Here is an 18,578-nt window from a genome sequence, read left to right as displayed (position 1 = left end):
TATATATATATATATATATATATTAATTACTTTTAACAAATATCTCCAAATATCTAGATATTTATTAAAATTACCATTTCACCCATAAGACATTAAATTCTTCATAAAAGATCCACCGCAGTTAATTTAATTTATTCGTCGACGAGTAATTCTAATCGGCATCAAAATATCTTTTTGGTCATATAAACTCCCAAAATATTAATAACTTGGCTAAAAAGCCCATGAGTTCAATACCAAAATCCACTAAAATATATAAAGTATACTTTAAAATTATGGGTCTTACATCAATCGTTAAGTAACCACAAATAGGTTATAGGACGATAGACAAGTATTCAAATTTGGTGTGTAGTGTTTCGTTCTTCTAGCCTTGTGCAACTACTTGGTGCTCCAATTTTAATGTGCCAAGTGGGTAGTGGTAGTAAAGGTGGGAAAATCAGTTGAAAACGTGTCTAAATATCTGCAACTTGAAATAGATAGCTTACTTTTAAGGGGTTTGTATTTTTATGCTTAAATATAATTTTAGTCATTTATCTTTTACCTAATATTCGTTTTGGTCCTTTATATTTATTTTTATTCATTTTATGCAGTATTATACATCATGTTCATGTGTTATTTATTTCATCTTCTCCTTTATTATGAATATTTTATGCACATGAATGGAATGAGAGCTGATTGGAATTGGTTGCAATTGGTTGAAATGTGTTCTTATTTGTTGCAAAAGGAATGTTAAGTTAGTTTGACAATTTTACAGCAATAACTTGTTATAGGTAGTTTGACAATTTAAGTTAGTTTGACAATGAGAGCTAAATTATCTGCAACTAATTTTACAGCAAATATCTGCATAACTATTTATAATTAGTTTCACAATTAGTTTATGTTTGGAGAACATTATTTTCAATTTGAACTTTGAGTAATAACTTGTTTGAGGTTTGTATAGGTATCCTATTTGATATGTAAAATTACATTTTGTTCACAGTTTCATCGCTCCTCAATTATTTGTTTGTCCTTCAAAATATGGATGGCTACCATCCATCTCGTAGTTGGGTATATGATAGACTTTATGTTCAACGAGGGGGGTTGAAACCAGCCTTCGCAAAAGGTGTTGAAGAGTTTATAACAAAGGCAATAAGTCGAAATCAATTTGTAAAAGATGGTGGCATCAGATGTCCTTGTCACAATTGCATGTGTAGTAGTATATTGTCTGCAAGTGAAGTCAAACTTCACTTGTATAGGTTTGGGTTCCAACCAAATTATTGGTATTGGACTGAGCATGGTGAAGAATCCCCACATATTGACCCAGAAAATATTCCAAGTAGTAGTGGAAATATTGATAACGATGATCCGTTTACGTTAATGCAACATATGGCCGATGATGCATTTGGTCCTACGTATGACTTCCAAAATATGGGTGATGAAGGCAACGAGGAAGAGAATAATGAAGAGCCCCCAAATGATGATGCTCAAGACTTTTATGATTTGTTAACTGCTGCAAACAAACCCTTATATGAGAGGACTTCTGATTCAAAACTTTCAATATGCGTAAAACTTTTAGCTTTCAAATCAAATTGGAATGTTCCACATAAATGTCTTGATTTCTTTGCAAGAATGCTTGTAGATGTGTGTCCTTTTAAGGATTCACTTCCAAAAAAAATTTACCAAGCAAAAAAATTGGTGACAATGCTAGGATTGAAGTCTGAGAAAATTGATTGTTGTGTTAAAAGGTGCATGTTGTACTACAAAGACAATAGTGCAGATATAAAGTGTAGGTTTTTCAATGAACCTCGATATGTTCCTCGTAAGCCTGGGATAGGTAACCTCAAAGACATTTCAGTTAAGAGGATGTTCTATATTCCAATCACTCCAAGGTTAAAAAGATTGTATGCATCAAAGGAAACTGTTGCCCAAATGAGATGACATCAACATAATAGATCGAGTTCAGGCAGTTTACGTCATCCATCAGATGGGGAAGCTTGGAACCATTTTGATGCAAAGTATCCAAACTTCGCAAATGAACCGAGAAATGTAAGGCTTGGTTTATGTTCTGATGGCTTCACGCCATACATTCAGGTCTCTTCATCCCCATATTCTTGTTGGCCTGTTGTTGTGACCCCGTATAATCTCCCGCCCGAAATGTGCATGACTAAACCATTCATGTTTTTGACTTGTCTCATACCTACACCATCTAACCCAAAAGCAAACAATGATGTATATTTACAACCGTTAATAGATGAGCATAAACAGTTGTGGAGTGAAGGGGATTTGACTTATGATATTTCCATGAAACAAAATTTTGTAATGAGGGCAACTTTAATGTGGACAATTAACGATTTTCCTGCTTATGGCATGTTATCTGGATGGAGTACCCAAGGTAAGTTGGCATGTCCGGCGTGTATGGATGGAAATAAGGCTTTTACCTTAAAATACGGTGGCAAAAATTCATGGTTTGATTGTCACCGTCGTTTCTTACCTCATAACCATGCATTTAGAAGAAGTAAAAAAGGGTTCACTAAAAATAGGGTTGTGAAGGATGAACCTCCTCCAATATTGAATGGTGAAGAAGTTTGGGGTTTGGTTCACAATATTCCACGAGTGATAGATAATGCACATACTAAATTGTCTGGATATGGAGTTAGCCATAATTGGACTAAACGAAGCATATTTTGGGATCTTCCATACTGGAAAGATAATTTATTAAGGCATAATTTAGATGTCATGCACATAGAAAAAAACTTCTTTGATAATGTGTTTAACATTGTCATGAATGTTAAGAACAAGACTAAGGACAATGAAAAAGCACGAATGGACTTGGCCATGATTTGCCAACGTAGCGACTTGGAGTTGGTTCCACATAACAATGGAAAAATGACAAAACCTAAGGCAAATTATTGTCTTACGTCTAATGGGGCAAAAAATGTTTGTAAATGGATAAAGGAGCTTAAGATGCCAGATGGGTATGCTTCTAACTTGGCAAGATGTACAGATGTTATGGAGTGTTTGCTTCCATTTGCATTTAGTTCACTGCCTGACCATGTGCGGAAACCATTAACAGAATTAAGTCAATTCTTTAAAGGCTTGTGCATCAATACCTTAAGACACGATGAATTGGTCAAATTGGGTGAAAATATTCCATTCATCATATGCAAACTTGAAAGAATCTTTCCACCAGGATTCTTTGATTCAATGGAATATCTTCCAATTCACCTACCGTATGAGGCAAAACTTGGTGGTCCAGTTCAATATCGATTGATGTATCCATTTGAAAGGTATTTTATATTCTCCATTAAGGATTTCATTTTTTTTTTCAAGATATTTTCACATTTATTAAGTTATTGCTCTCACTTTTCCAGAATGATGGGTGATTTTAAGCGCACAGTGAAAAACAAGGCTAGAGTGGAAGGCTCAATATGTATGTCATACTTACATCGAGAGGCAACATATTCTTGTTCCCACTATTTCAAAACAATCTCTTTGTTTGATAGAAGCCAGCGTAATGAAGGTGCAAAATTAAATGATACTGTCACGACAACACTATCAATTAGCAATCAATTAGGACGTCCTAGTGGGAAGGCTCAAACTCATTGGTTAAGTGATGCTAAAAGAAGGTCTGCTCATGTACACATCCTCATCAATTGCAACGAGGTCTAGCCATATATTGAGTAAGAAGTCTGTAAGCACACACCCCACATAACTACCAAATACTTGTAATAACACTTCTCTCATTATTGACAGCGCCTTTTTGCACTATAATTCCATTATTGAAGACAATCCTATATCTCAAACTCGTATACATGGAGAATTCACAGAATGGTTTCGTGCGTATGTAAGTGATTTATTGAAGTTCGATGCAAATAAATTAGAACTTCTCACCTAACTATTGTGAATATCATGATTGTATAGTCCAGTGACAAGGAAAATGGTGTGACTGACCCTAACTTGTTATCATTAGCTTGGGGTTCTGACTCAATGGTCAAAATATGGCACAAGTATTACACTAATGGGTACAAAATTTCACACAAAAGCTTGGTCTCAGGGTAAGAAAACCATAAATAGTGGAGTTTATGTGAAAGGGGTTACTAGAGGAGGAGAAGATGATTTCTATGGAGTCATCCAACATATCTTCGAGTTGGAGTATTACAAATTGCCTCACAAGGTAGCCTTGTTTTATTGCCAATGGTTTGATCCTAGACGAAATAGAGGAACCAAAGTTCATCCGCGGTATGATATTGTAGATATCAATATGAATCGGAAATATGATTTCTATGATCCCTTCATAATTGCACAAAAAGCTAGACAAGTGTATTATGTACCTTATCTTGAAATGCGAACTGATAAGCGTCACTGGTCTGCCGTTATCAAAACAAAGCCTATGGGTCATGTAGAGGTGGACGGAGTCGATGAGGACATGCCATATCAAGATAAAGATATGACACATGTTGAACAATTAACTGAAATTGAAGAAATAGTTGGCTTGCACGATGAAACACATAGCGATGAAGAAGTCAATGTAACGTTTGTTTCAAATATTCCAATTGATAATAATAGTGATATGGATGATGAAGATGGGGATGATTATTCAATTGATGTTTGAATTTTCCGTAAGTATAAATAGTAGTTGATTATTTGTTTAAATCTTCATATTCTACCTTTTTATATATTAGTTTTACATCTTGAATTGTTGATTGTTTGTTTGAATTGTGTGTGTGCTAATTGTTTTTATTCATCTTATTCTTTATAGATGACTTCAAAAGAAAAGATTAGACTCAAGCTTCCATTCAAGAAAAATCGCATCATTTTACCGCATAAGGTAACTCAAGCAGCCCAACAGGTACAAGCAATAGTTGATCAATTGCCACTAGATGTCAATGCCACTACACCAACCTCACACTATGTGCGGCATCCCACCCAACAACTTGTTCAACCTCCTACCCAACAAGCTGCAGTGCTTCCAATCCAACCTAATAAGGTGCATGGTACTGAACCAATTATAGTGATGATGCCCACACCGAGTTTTGTCCCAGAAGACAATATTTCCCTGATTGCTGATCATTCACCGTCACAACCATTAACATCTGTTGCCTCACGACATACTTTAATTTCAGCTAACCCACCACCTTCAACACATGTTGCTATTGGTAATAAGACTCAAGGGTCACAATGCTCCAATTCTAGTCATGGGGTTGTGCCTGATGGGAGAATAATGATATGGCCGGATGGTCGAGGGTATGTAACAAATTCTGATTAACTTTTCATTACTACATGAGGATTAGGGTACGTTTCAAGTTATTTTTAGAAATTTGATGTTTTTAAAAAAATTGTTTACAGGTGGTTACCGTGTAGGGTGGCCTCGAGAGCCCTCACCTCAGTCATTACATCACAATATGTTGATCCATAACACGAGCAAAAGCGGCATAACACGAGGCACGAGAGCCGCGAGAGGAGCTAAGAAAAGTTGAGCAACGTCGACAAGAGTGTTGGTATATATGACCTCGTAATAAGCGGAATATATCAGAATGTATCAGTTCTTTATGAAATTAAATTAATTTCATACACACAACGAAAATTAAATTGTGGCATACAAGATTAGCAAGTTTTATTAGATTGATATGAGATTAATCAAGATGCATACAAGTCAAATTATCAGATTAAACAATATTACTTATTACAGAATATGTTTAACATGCATCTAATTTTAATCACATATACAGATATATCAAGATAGTAAATCAAAGGAGATAAGGGTTAGAGAAGATTGCACCAAGGATTTATACTGGTTCAGTTGTCCACTTGACAACCTACATCCAGTCCTGCAAATCCAAACGGATTTCAGATTTTCTTCTCCAATAGAAAGAATCAATTACAGATTGTCCAGTTTCCTCCCCGAAACCTATCTATCTTAATGATCTATTTCCTATTGATCACCCTCTGATCCTTGTAGATACTCAGCAACCTATCACAGAATCAAAGTACAACTCTTTCTTGTTGAGCACTCTCACCCAAGAAAGTAGTCACCAGTTTCTAGCTGGATTTTCTCGCTTTGTTTTTGTTTCAAAGAATTATTACAAACAGAATACAGAAAGAACAAAAAGTAGTCTTCAATCTTGGTCAAAATGGCTTCTCACAATTCTGGATATCAAAGATTTGTTTATGAGAATCCTTGTCTTTCAAGATAACTTTTCCAGCTATCTTTTTGATTGTTGATAATCCTCTTTTTCAATTTGATCTGAAAAAGTAATCTCATAACCAAGTGTTATTGTGTATCAAGAATATTCAATGTATATTTCAGATTGATATCATTGTTATTATCATTCATGTTATTGAAAGACAGATTGAAGACAGTTTATATAGTTTCTGAAAAACACATTAATCAATCGATTTACCAATCGATTTCGTAAAGTGATAAACCAGTCTAATCGATTTGCCAATCGATTATCGTGTGTCTTGTTTTTCTTGAATCTTGAAACTATATAACCCAATCGATTTACCAATCGATTCTTTAAACAACATTTCTCAGTGATTATGTTAAGACTGATATGAATCGATTTCGTAATCGATTGCAGATGTTATGTTCAAACTGAAACACATATCAATCGATTCCATAATCGATTTATCAAATCTTCATAATCGATTAACAAATACTTAAAATCGATTTGGTCACACGCTCAGAGTTCACTGGGTTTTCAAAAGGTTTTGTCAATCGATTTGCCAATCGATTGAGTTTAAGTCAGTGACTCAGCTATTTTGATACTAATCGACGTGCCAATCGATTTGTATGTATTTGTCTGAAAACGTTCTTACCTGGGATTTGGTTCAATCGATTTCCCAATCGATTTCGACCAAATTTAACTTGATTGAAATATTACAACATAGATTGTCCAATCGATTTGTATGTCACAGGAAAAGTTATTTTGCAAGTGATTTTTAAGTAATCGATTTGCCAATCGATTACCCTTAAAACTGGGTTTCCACTGTGACTTATCCAATCGATTTCCCAATCGATTTATTTCAATCAGGTTTACTTTGTGAATTGTATAATCGATTTGTCAATCGATTACCCTCAAAACTGGGGTGCCACTGACTTGTGCATTTTCAATTTCTAATTCAGTCAGTCGATTGCCCAATCGATTATACCAACACAAACAGTTGTGTTTCCTTACACCTTTGTTATGAAATCGATTTCCCAATCGATTTGCTTTAGTCAAAAGTCAACTTTTGTTGATTTCTTGTGTTTCAAGCAACCTGTTCCAAGTGTGTAGGATTTGATTGTTGTTCCTGAAATCTTGCTCAATTCAAATATTAGATTTATCATGTATTGTATGAACATTGTTGAATTATTAATTATGTCAAAATTAGGAATCAAAGGATCAAAATCCAACAATCTCCCCCTTTTTGGCATAATTGACAATTCATACAATTGTAACTTGAGCATTTCAAAACAACAAGCATAAGTGTATTATAAACAACATTATTACTTGTTATTAAGTAACAGAGCAAACTATATCATAAGTATCAAAGTAATAACAACATGCAGACAAACATCAACAATGCAACTGTCAAGTTATAATATTTCTCCCCCTTTGTCATTTAAGTCAAAAAGGTAGAAACAATTGCTCCCCCTATGTTAAAGAACATATGCATTGGGTTTGAAACATATAACACAGTGCATCAAAAACAATGAAGTTTATATGGCTAAATGCAAAATCAATCAATGCAATTAATGAGCAACTTAGATGATTAAGCCAAAAAGATATAACATTTATAAAAATTCATCATACATCACAAAATTATAACAGGTCAGAGCAAAACAGTATGAAACCTAAGGGTCCTAAACACCTAGTGTGGGCTGGTCCTCACTATCATCTAAGGGAGAGGTTGAGACCGCTGTATTAACCTCAGCAGGTGTCTCCTCACCATGAGTCTCAGGGTTAACTGGGGGGTTTGGGTTAGGTTCATCTGTAGCTTGTCGACCAATCTCTGCGACGTCTTCAAATGACAGTTTGATGCCGAGGTGTGTCTGAATCGCATCCACATCGTGAACCACTGAGTTCAAGGAGTCTTGCAGAGTCCTTAAGCGTGCTTCCAATCTGGTCTGAGATTCCAACACTTTGGCATTGTGTGCCATCTGAGCTTCAATGAATTCCAAAATTCTGTTCACAAAATCAGGAGTAGCAGATTCAGTAACTGGTGGAGGCTGAGACTGAGGTTGAGGTTGGGGCTGGACAGGGTCAGCAGCTGCTTGAGGTCTTATCCATTTACCATGTAATCGCTTCAGTTGCATCTGATTCACTATCGATTCACCAAACACCAATGTCGTTTTAGCAGATTCCTCATTTCCAAATGAGACCTTGAAGTGTTTGAGAATTTTAGTTATCAACTGTGGATAAGGCAGCATCAGCTTGCTTTGAGATGCTTCCAACATGTGCCTTAGCACAATCCAACACCAGCTCATCCTTAACTCTTTGGATAAGCCCCACAACAGTATGATGTCCAACTTCTGGACTACTGCGTGATTTCCCGATCGTGGAACCAGCATACGCGTCAAAGCATACATCAACATCCTCTGTTGAACCTTCATCTGACCAATGGGCAGTGAAATCGATTCAACAAACCCATCGACCATCAGGTCTTTAACTGCGGTATGCCTATCAAGTGTTTCTTCCCAACCTTCATCGGCAGTGTCGGCTTCTGTGCTGCCATCAATAGATTTGCCGTAGAAAGGCAATCCAGATAAAGTTGAGAAATCATCAAAAGTCATTGTAATTCTTTTTCCCTTAACTGAAGCAGTAAAACCTTCTTCAGTCATCTTAAAGGTAGAATAAAACTCCCTGATCAGCCTTGGATAGCTGTCGAGTGTAGAAGACAGAAAACTTTCCAATCCATGAAACCTGAGGTGGTTCTGAAAAGTAAATTCCACAACATCAAAATATTCAAAATCCATGGTTCTAGCTTCATGAATTTTCCTTTTTGCGAAGTCTGTAGACAAAGATGGTTGTACCTCCTTTTCCTTAGGTGCAGAGACCTTCTTAGGAGGTGGAGAAGAAGTAGGCTTCTTCTTCCTTTTCTGAGTAATTACTTTCATGGCATCAGCCATGAGCTTTTCAGTAGGGGGCTCTTTGCGTTTCTTCGACTTTTCCTGGATTGGGGCAGGAGCTTTTCCTTTATCCTTTGCAAGTATTTTGTGAGTTGGGATGGGTACTCTTTTTGTTAAAGTTGGAGGTGGTGATGGTGTTTCACTGGTGGAAGAAGATGATGGAGATGGAGTGCATGCTTGAGTCTGTTTTACACGGGCCATATCAACAATGTTGTGTAGATTCGAAGTAGGTAGAGTGTAGAAAGCAGATTCAAACAAATGCAGAGACAGAAGAAAGAAGAACACAAGAGAAAAGCAGAGAAAATCTGGAAAACAAAGTGCAGAAATCGATTTAGAACTGTTCCTTTTATACTCTTGACCTAGTAAATCGATTTCCCAATCGATTAGGTTACCGTTGCTGGGAATCCTCAATCGATTCAGTAATGATGAAGTGCCAACGGCTAGTAACTTTGAGTAACGGTCATATTTCAAATCGATGTTCAAATCGAATTCCAGTTTTACTTAATCGATTCCCAAATCGATTGTCTTAAGGTTGAACACTTAGCTAATCGATTTCCAAATCGATGCTCGTGAAGGTTAAAAAAAAATTTCTGAAATTTTGAATCCTGGGCTAAAGTAATCGATTCCCAAATCGATTTTATAAACCTTTTACCATGCTGGTAATCGATTTCCAAATCGATGTAACTGGAAAACATTACTGAAAAGTACCAGAATCATCAAAAACTTACACTTCACTAGGATCAATGATCCCTAGTTTCATCCTTATGTTCAAAAAACTTTCTTTTGGCAATGCTTTTGTGAAGATATCAGCTAATTGTTCTGTAGTGTTCACATACTCAAGTTTGATAACTCCATTCTGAAAGTGGTCTCTTATGAAGTGATGCCTTACCTCAATGTGTTTTGTCCTTGAATGCATTACAGGGTTCTTGGTTATGCTGATAGCACTTGTGTTATCACACATGATCGGCACTGTTCCCAAATCGACACCGAAGTCCATTAAATGCTGTTTCATCCACAAGATTTGAGCACAACAGCTCCCAGCTGCTATGTATTCAGCTTCTGCAGTAGACAATGCAATACTTGTTTGCTTCTTACTGAACCAAGACACTAGAGAATTACCAAGCAAATGACATGTTCCTGAAGTACTCTTTCTGTCAAGTTTACAACCAGCAAAGTCTGAGTCTGAATAACCAACCAAAGTACATGTTGAACCTTTTGGATACCACAAACCAAGACTTTTAGTACCTACCAAGTATCTGAAAATTCTCTTTACTGCACTGAGGTGAGATTCCTTCGGATTCGATTGATACCTTGCACACATACAAACACTGAACATAATATCTGGTCGGCTTGCTGTAAGGTAGAGCAGAGATCCAATCATACCACGAAATCTAGTGACATCTACAGGCTTACCCTTCTCATCTCGGTCTAAGAAATTTCCTTGACTCATGGGTGTATCAATGGACTTAAGTTTATCAAAGTTAAATTTCTTTATCAAATCAGAACAATATTTGGATTGACTAATGAAAATGCCTTGCTTGCTTTGGTTAATTTGAAATCCCAAGAAATATGACAGTTCACCCATCATTGACATTTCAAATTTACCTTTCATTAAGTTTTCAAATTCTTTGCAAAGTTTATCATTTGTTGATCCAAATATGATGTCATCAACATAAATTTGGACCAGCAAGATGTCATTTTCAGTAGTTTTTGTAAAGAGTGTCTTATCAACATTTCCTCTTGAAAAATTTTGTTGAATGAGGAAAGTGCTGAGTTTCTCATACCAAGCTCTTGGAGCTTGTTTCAACCCATAGAGGGCCTTTGAGAGTTTATACACATGGTTAGGAAAATCTGGATTTTCAAAACCTGGTGTTTGACTCACAAAAACTTCCTCTTGGAGGTCTCCATTGAGAAAGGCACTCTTCACATCCATTTGATATAGATTGAAGTCCATGATACATGCATAAGCCAATAAAATTCTTATGGCTTCTAGTCTAGCTACTGGGGCATAGGTCTCATCAAAGTCTATTCCCTCCTCTTGACTATAACCCTTTGCAACTAATCTGGCTTTATTCCTAGTTATCACACCATTCTCATCTAACTTATTTCTGAACACCCACCTAGTTCCTATAACATGCTTACCCTCTGGCCTAGGTACCAAGTTCCACACCTTGTTTCTCTCAAACTGGTTTAACTCCTCTTGCATAGCAAGTATCCACTCACTATCTAAAAGGGCTTCCTTAATGTTCTTAGGTTCAATCTGAGATACAAAGGCTGTAAAGTTACAAAACTGACTAAGGCTTCTCCTAGTTGCAACACCTTTAGAGATATCGCCTATAATGTTGTCTAAAGGGTGGTTTCGGTTGAACTTCCATTCCTTAGGCAACTCACAGGTTTCTATAGGTTCTACAGGGTCTGCACTAGTTGGAGGGTCAGCTATAGGTTGTTCTAGTGGTTCAGATTCTACAACATCATCCAAAATGTCAATAACCTTAGAAGGAGTTTTGTTCAAGTTTTCTGTAAAAGATTCATCAAACTTTACATGAACTGACTCTTCTATGGTTTTTGTTCTTTTGTTGTAGATTCTATAGGCCTTACTAGTTTGGGAATATCCTAGAAAGATACCTTCATCTGCCTTAGGGTCAAACTTTCCTAGGTGTTCTTTGCCATTGTTTAAAACAAAGCATTTACAACCAAAGATTCTAAAGTAGGACAGGTTTGGTTTTCTACCCTTGTAAAGCTCATAGGGTGTTTTCCTAAGCAGGGGCCTAATGAGAACTCTATTCACTACATGGGTGGCTGTACTAATTGCATCTGCCCAAAAGTACTTAGGTAGGTTGGAGTCCTTAAGCATGGTCCTAGCTAACTCTTCTAGGGATCTATTTTTCCTCTCCACTACCCCATTCTGCTGTGGTGTCCTAGGGGCTGAATAGATGTGGTTGATTCCATTTGATTCACAATAATTTTGAAAAAGATCATTTTGGAATTCACCTCCATGATCACTTTTTATTGAAACAATTTTCAAATCATTCTCATTTTGTACTAAAGCAGCAAACTTTTTGAAAACAGAGAATGTATCACTTTTATGAGCTAAAAAGTAAGTCCATGTGAATCTAGAATAATCATCAACCAGCACATATCCATACAGGTTTCCACCTAAACTCTTAACTTGGGCAGGTCCAAAAAGGTCCATGTGAACTAGTTGTAAAACTCTATTTGTTCTAACCAAGTCTATAGAGGGAAATGGAGTCTTAACCAGTTTACTTTTCTCACATGCATCACACAGTCTATCTTTAGAGAACTTCCTATTTGGTAGACCTAAGACTAACTGTTTGCTGACAAGTTTATTCAAATGATTTATGTGTATATGAGCAATTCTTTTATGCCAAAGCCATGTTTCATCTGAGTTGGATAACAAGCAGCATACAGCACTAGGTACAGAATTGAAATCCAACATGTAAATGTTGTTGATTCTGTCCCCAATTAGCTTTATGTGTTTGTCATCTTTATGCTCAATAATGCAAGATTGTGATGAAAAACTTACTTGAAAACCTTTGTCACATAGCTGGCTTATACTCAGTAAGTTGTGCTTTAATCCTTCAACATATAGCACATTTTTGATTACTGCAGTTGATTCATCGCCTACATCACCAATTCCAATGATTTTTCCTCTGTTGTTATCACCATATTTGACAAAGCCTCCTTCCTTTAATGTCAGGGAAAGGAATTTGGATTTGTCACCAGTCATGTGCTTTGAGCATCCGCTATCTAGATACCATGAGTGTTTCGTGGATGTCAAGCACACCTGCAATACAAAATCAGAATTTTGTTTTAGGTCCCCAATTTAAATTGGGTCCTGGTTGGTTAGTGTCAAACACAGATTTCTTTTCTATCCAAACTAGCTTCCATCCTTGATTGGCTAATTTTTTAAATTTGCAATTAGACACAAAATGTCCCTTTCTGCAACAGAAATGACATCTGCCATCAAAGGATGAATGTTTATTTGGTTTAGTAAAGATGTCATACATACTCTTAGCAATAGCAGATTTTTGACCATGTTTGACATTTCTGGTTTGCATATAACCAATACCAGATCTGTTTTTATTTTTTCTTTTGACATGCATATTTGGTGTATATCCTAAACCAGATTTTTCATGAACATGTCTTTGATTGCTAAGTATGACATTTAGCTTATCTTTACTATTTGCAAAATTTAATAAATCAGATTTTAATGATGCAACAGTATTTTCAAGTTCAATGCACTTTGCAGATTTTTCTTGTGAATCCTTTTTCAGTTGTTCACATAAATTTTCAATTTCTTTATGCTCAACATTCATTTGTTCAAGCATTTTCTTTGTGCTTAACAACTGTTTTATGGAATTCACATAATCATCATGCAGTTCATTGAAAGCTTCTTGAAGTTCATCATAGGTTGGATTAGATTGTGAACTAACCTCATTTTCTGATTCTGAATCTGTATCTGCCATGAGACACAAGTTGACTTCTTCTTCATCAGAAGATGCAGAGGATTCATCGTTATCATTCCATGCAATATAAGCTTTTCTGGTTTTGGTGACTGGTTCCTTGCCTTTTGATTTTGTAGCTCTATTCTTGTTTTGCAATTTGTAGCATTCTGACTTTATGTGACCAGTTTTACCACATTCATAGCATGTAATGGTCTTGTTGTCAGTAGTCTTGGAGCTAGATGGTTTTCTGAATTTGTTGTCTTTCTTCTTCAGAAACTTCTTGAATTTCTTGACAAGCAACCCGATTTCCGGCTCTTCAGATTCACTACTGGATTGATCTGAGCAGCTATCTGATTCAGTTTTCGATTGCTGGGCTTGAACCTTCAGGGATAGTCCTTTCTTTTTGCGGCTTTCCATCTCTGATTCGTCCAGTCGATGTAATTCCATTTCGTGTTCTCTTAGTTTACCAAACAAAGTTGCAGTCGTCATCTTTGCTAGATCTTTAGATTCTGCTATGGCTGTTATCTTTGGCTGCCATTCTCTGGTTAGACAACTCATAATTTTTCCAATCTGCTGTTCGTTATCCACTTGCTTTCCCAATGCATGAAGATTATTCACAATGTGTGTGAATCTGGTTTGCAGATCACTGATGGATTCGTCCCTTTTCATGCTGAATAATTCATATTCGTGCATCAGTGTGTTTACGCGAGCTCTCTTCACGTCTGTGGTTCCTTCATGTGTTTCTTGAAGAATGTCCCACATTTCTTTTGCTGACTTGCAGTTTGACACTCTAAAAAATTCTTCTGCACAAAGAGCAGATGTTATAATGTTCTTAGCCTTTGCATTATAACCTACCTTTTTCTTGTCATCATCTGACCAGTCGGCTCTAGGCTTGAGAATCATTGAGTCATTCGTTCCTGCAATCTTGGGAATATATGGACCGTTTTCAACAGCGTCAAGGATGTCTATGCCACTGGCTTCCAAGAAGATTAGCATCCTGTGCTTCCAGTACATATAAGCTGTTCCGTTGAAAGCTGGAGGTCTTGCTAACGATGCGCCTTCTCCCAGAAAATCGTTTGAGGCCATAGTGCTTTTATGAGTATTACCTCTCGAAAAGTTAGGCTCTGAGGCCAATTGTTGGTATATATGACCTCGTAATAAGCGGAATATATCAGAATGTATCAGTTCTTTATGAAATTAAATCAATTTCATACACACAGCGGAAATTAAATTGTGGCATACAAGATTAGCAAGTTTTATTAGATTGATATGAGATTAATCAAGATGCATACAAGTCAAATTATCAGATTAAACAATATTACTTATTACAGAATATGTTTAACATGCATCTAATTTTAATCACATATACAGATATATCAAGATAGTAAATCAAAGGAGATAAGGGTTAGAGAAGATTGCACCAAGGATTTATACTGGTTCAGTTGTCCACTTGACAACCTACATCCAGTCCTGCAAATCCAAACGGATTTCAGATTTTCTTCTCCAATAGAAAGAATCAATTACAGATTGTCCAGTTTCCTCCCCGAAACCTATCTATCTTAATGATCTCTTTCCTATTGATCACCCTCTGATCCTTGTAGATACTCAGCAACCTATCACAGAATCAAAGTACAACTCTTTCTTGTTGAGCACTCTCACCCAAGAAAGTAGTCACCAGTTTCTAGCTGGATTTTCTCGCTTTGTTTTTGTTTCAAAGAATTATTACAAACAGAATACAGAAAGAACAAAAAGTAGTCTTCAATCTTGGTCAAAATGGCTTCTCACAATTCTGGATATCAAAGATTTGTTTATGAGAATCCTTGTCTTTCAAGATCACTTTTCCAGCTATCTTTTTGATTGTTGATAATCCTCTTTTTCTATTTGATCTGAAAAAGTAATCTCAATGTATTAACCAAGTGTTATTGTGTATCAAGAATATTCAATGTATATTTCAGATTGATATCATTGTTATTATCATTCATGTTATTGAAAGACAGATTGAAGACAGTTTATATAGTTTCTGAAAAACACATTAATCAATCGATTTACCAATCGATTTCGTAAAGTGATAAACCAGTCTAATCGATTTGCCAATCGATTATCGTGTGTCTTGTTTTTCTTGAATCTTGAAACTATATAACCCAATCGATTTACCAATCGATTCTTTAAACAACATTTCTCAGTGATTATGTTAAGACTGATATGAATCGATTTCGTAATCGATTGCAGATGTTATGTTCAAACTGAAACACATATCAATCGATTCCATAATCGATTTATCAAATCTTCATAATCGATTAACAAATACTTAAAATCGATTTGGTCACACGCTCAGAGTTCACTGGGTTTTCAAAAGGTTTTGTCAATCGATTTGCCAATCGATTGAGTTTAAGTCAGTGACTCAGCTATTTTGATACTAATCGACGTGCCAATCGATTTGTATGTATTTGTCTGAAAACGTTCTTACCTGGGATTTGGTTCAATCGATTTCCCAATCGATTTCGACCAAATTTAACTTGATTGAAATATTACAACATAGATTGTCCAATCGATTTGTATGTCACAGGAAAAGTTATTTTGCAAGTGATTTTTAAGTAATCGATTTGCCAATCGATTACCCTTAAAACTGGGTTTCCACTGTGACTTATCCAATCGATTTCCCAATCGATTTATTTCAATCAGGTTTACTTTGTGAATTGTATAATCGATTTGTCAATCGATTACCCTCAAAACTGGGGTGCCACTGACTTGTGCATTTTCAATTTCTAATTCAGTCAGTCGATTGCCCAATCGATTATACCAACACAAACAGTTGTGTTTCCTTACACCTTTGTTATGAAATCGATTTCCCAATCGATTTGCTTTAGTCAAAAGTCAACTTTTGTTGATTTCTTGTGTTTCAAGCAACTTGTTCCAAGTGTGTAGGATTTGATTGTTGTTCCTGAAATCTTGCTCAATTCAAATATTAGATGTATCATGTATTGTATGAACATTGTTGAAATATTAATTATGTCAAAATTAGGAATCAAAGGATCAAAATCCAACAAAGAGGAAGTTCAACAAACAGAGCAACGCACTACAGAATTACAGATGCAGCTAGCAACATTGGCAAAAAGTGTTGCTTCCATACAGGCTGAGTCATCCCGTTGTCGTCGTCATCCAGATTATGACGAGGATGAGTCTAGCGATGATGACGGCGAGGAGCAATACTGGTTTTAGTTTTAGTTTCGTATAGTAGTTATGACTACATAATTTGTTTAGACTTGTAGGCATTATCTATATATATTTCTACGATAGTGTCGTTATGTGTATTTTAAAACTTATGGCAGTAACAATGTGATTATTTTGAGAATCATTGTAGTGTAAATTGTCCTTATTTTGAGACTTATGGAAGTCAGAATGTGTATTTTGAAAACACTATTTACATAATATTTCACTTTGTTTTGACAATGATGTTTTAATATGCTTACAATTTATTTTAAATATATATTAAAAAATACAGGAAACTGTTAAAAAACAAAAATAGAATTAAAATCATTTTTTCATTAACCACGGACAATTCATGGATAAAATTATCAATATCAAATATAAAATAGTAGACTTTGTCACGGATGGTTCGTGAGTAATGTAACTTACGAATTTTCCGTCGGTAAGTATCTACTATTTTATCTACGGCATCTACGAGTAACGTTACCCACGGAGACTTAGTGAGTCATATTACCCACGGACAATCCTTAAGTAAGTGTGTCCCACGGCTTGTCCGTCAGTAAATATTTTCCTACGAGCGATTTAGCTAGGAACTCGTGTCCGTAGGTAATCCGTGCGTAATTTTACTTTACCTATGGACAGTCCGTGGGTAAAGATAAAATTTGCCGTAGGTAATAACAGTTTTTCTTGTAGTGAGGGGAGCTTTGTTGAACCATTGCTAATTTTTGTTTTTTTTTAATTTAAAATTGTTCTCAAATATCAATGTATATCATCATTAAAAAGGGAGAGATTGTGAGATAAAAATCTATTAAAAGTACAAAAGATCTTACTTGTTGTGATGATAACAAAATAAGTTTGTGAAAAAAATTTTAGGCATTAATGTTTTATTTAAGTGTGTAGTTCCAAGACCATAATTAATACGTAGGATATTAGAATATATCCTCTAGTGAATTATCAAAAAGACATAAAAATTGTGCATTCAAAACTGATGAAAATGAGCCTCTAAAACACTGCCTCTGATGATACAAATCATTAGATTCCCTCTACCTATGATGGTACAAGAAGGTTTGTCAAGACTTCATCTCATTTTGATTCAGTTTTTGTAAGACTCATAATTTTAAAGTATACTTTATGTATTTTAGTGTATTTTGGTATTGAACTCGGAGGCTTTTTAGCCAAAGTTATTAATATTTTGGAGTTTATATGACCAAAGAGATATTTTGATGCCGATTAGAATTACTTGTCGATGAATAAATTAAATTAATTGCGGTGAATCTTTTACGAAGAATTTAATGCGTTACGGGTGAAATGGGAATTTAACAAATATCTAGATATTTTGAGATATTTGTTAAAAGTAATTAATATATATATATACTTAAATAATCACACAAATCATCAGCCACTTAGGCAACCACAAAGATAACAGTGTTTAAAAACACAAACCACCAACCACTTAGGCAACCACAAAGATAACAATATTTAAAAACACAAATCACCAGCCACTTAGGCAACCACAAAGATAATGATATTTAAGACACAAGTCACCAGCCACTTAAGCAACCACAAAGATAGCAATATTTAAAACACAAATCACAAGCCACTTAGGCAACCACAAAGATAAAATATTTTAGATTAAATTTTTTTAATCACATAAGACATCAAATTTATATTCTCATGGATGTGAACAAATATGCACGTGAACAAATATCTCAAAATCACCACTTTCATTTTAATAATCCATAAGATTCGATTTGACTACGTGTTATTGATAACCATTAAAACTCATATCACCAAGAATACAATAACAACATAAATTT

At 35.5% G+C, this 18,578-nt stretch overlaps 1 protein-coding gene and 1 long non-coding RNA gene across 3 annotated transcripts in view; both read left to right on the top strand.

Annotated features, from left to right (window-relative positions):
• LOC113784050 (uncharacterized) overlaps positions 1-18,578 on the top strand; it is a 59,879-nt gene that overhangs the window by 26,949 nt on the left and 14,352 nt on the right. The gene's annotated exons all lie outside the window — the stretch shown is intronic.
• LOC101502206 (uncharacterized) lies at positions 4,692-17,001 on the top strand. 2 transcript variants are annotated; one of them, XR_003470071.2, is made up of 3 exons: positions 4,692-5,220; positions 5,323-5,474; positions 16,577-17,001. XR_003470071.2 is itself a non-coding variant. In XM_027330218.2 (2 exons), the coding sequence occupies exons 1-2, from the start codon at positions 4,736-4,738 to the stop codon at positions 5,390-5,392; spliced, it is 555 nt and encodes a 184-aa protein (XP_027186019.1). In that variant the 5' UTR covers positions 4,692-4,735; the 3' UTR covers positions 5,393-6,032. The 2 variants fall into 2 exon arrangements, 1 of the variants encoding a protein (XP_027186019.1); XM_027330218.2 differs by lacking the exon at positions 16,577-17,001 and having other exon boundaries at positions 5,323-6,032.

The sequence above is a fragment of the Cicer arietinum genome, chromosome 3, assembly GCF_000331145.2.
Source record: "Cicer arietinum cultivar CDC Frontier isolate Library 1 chromosome 3, Cicar.CDCFrontier_v2.0, whole genome shotgun sequence".
NCBI classification, from domain to species: domain Eukaryota; kingdom Viridiplantae; phylum Streptophyta; class Magnoliopsida; order Fabales; family Fabaceae; genus Cicer; species Cicer arietinum.
Note: the sequence above shows the minus strand (reverse complement) of the source record. Positions and strands in the feature narration are given on the sequence as shown.

Excerpts from the sequence above, each read along its gene's own strand:
- LOC101502206 (XM_027330218.2), top strand. The coding sequence starts at position 4,736 with ATGACTTCAAAAGAAAAGATTAGACTCAAGCTTCCATTCAAGAAAAAT. Across the intron at positions 5,221-5,322 it reads ATATGGCCGGATGGTCGAGG|GTGGTTACCGTGTAGGGTGG; the intron begins GTATGTAACAAA and ends AATTGTTTACAG.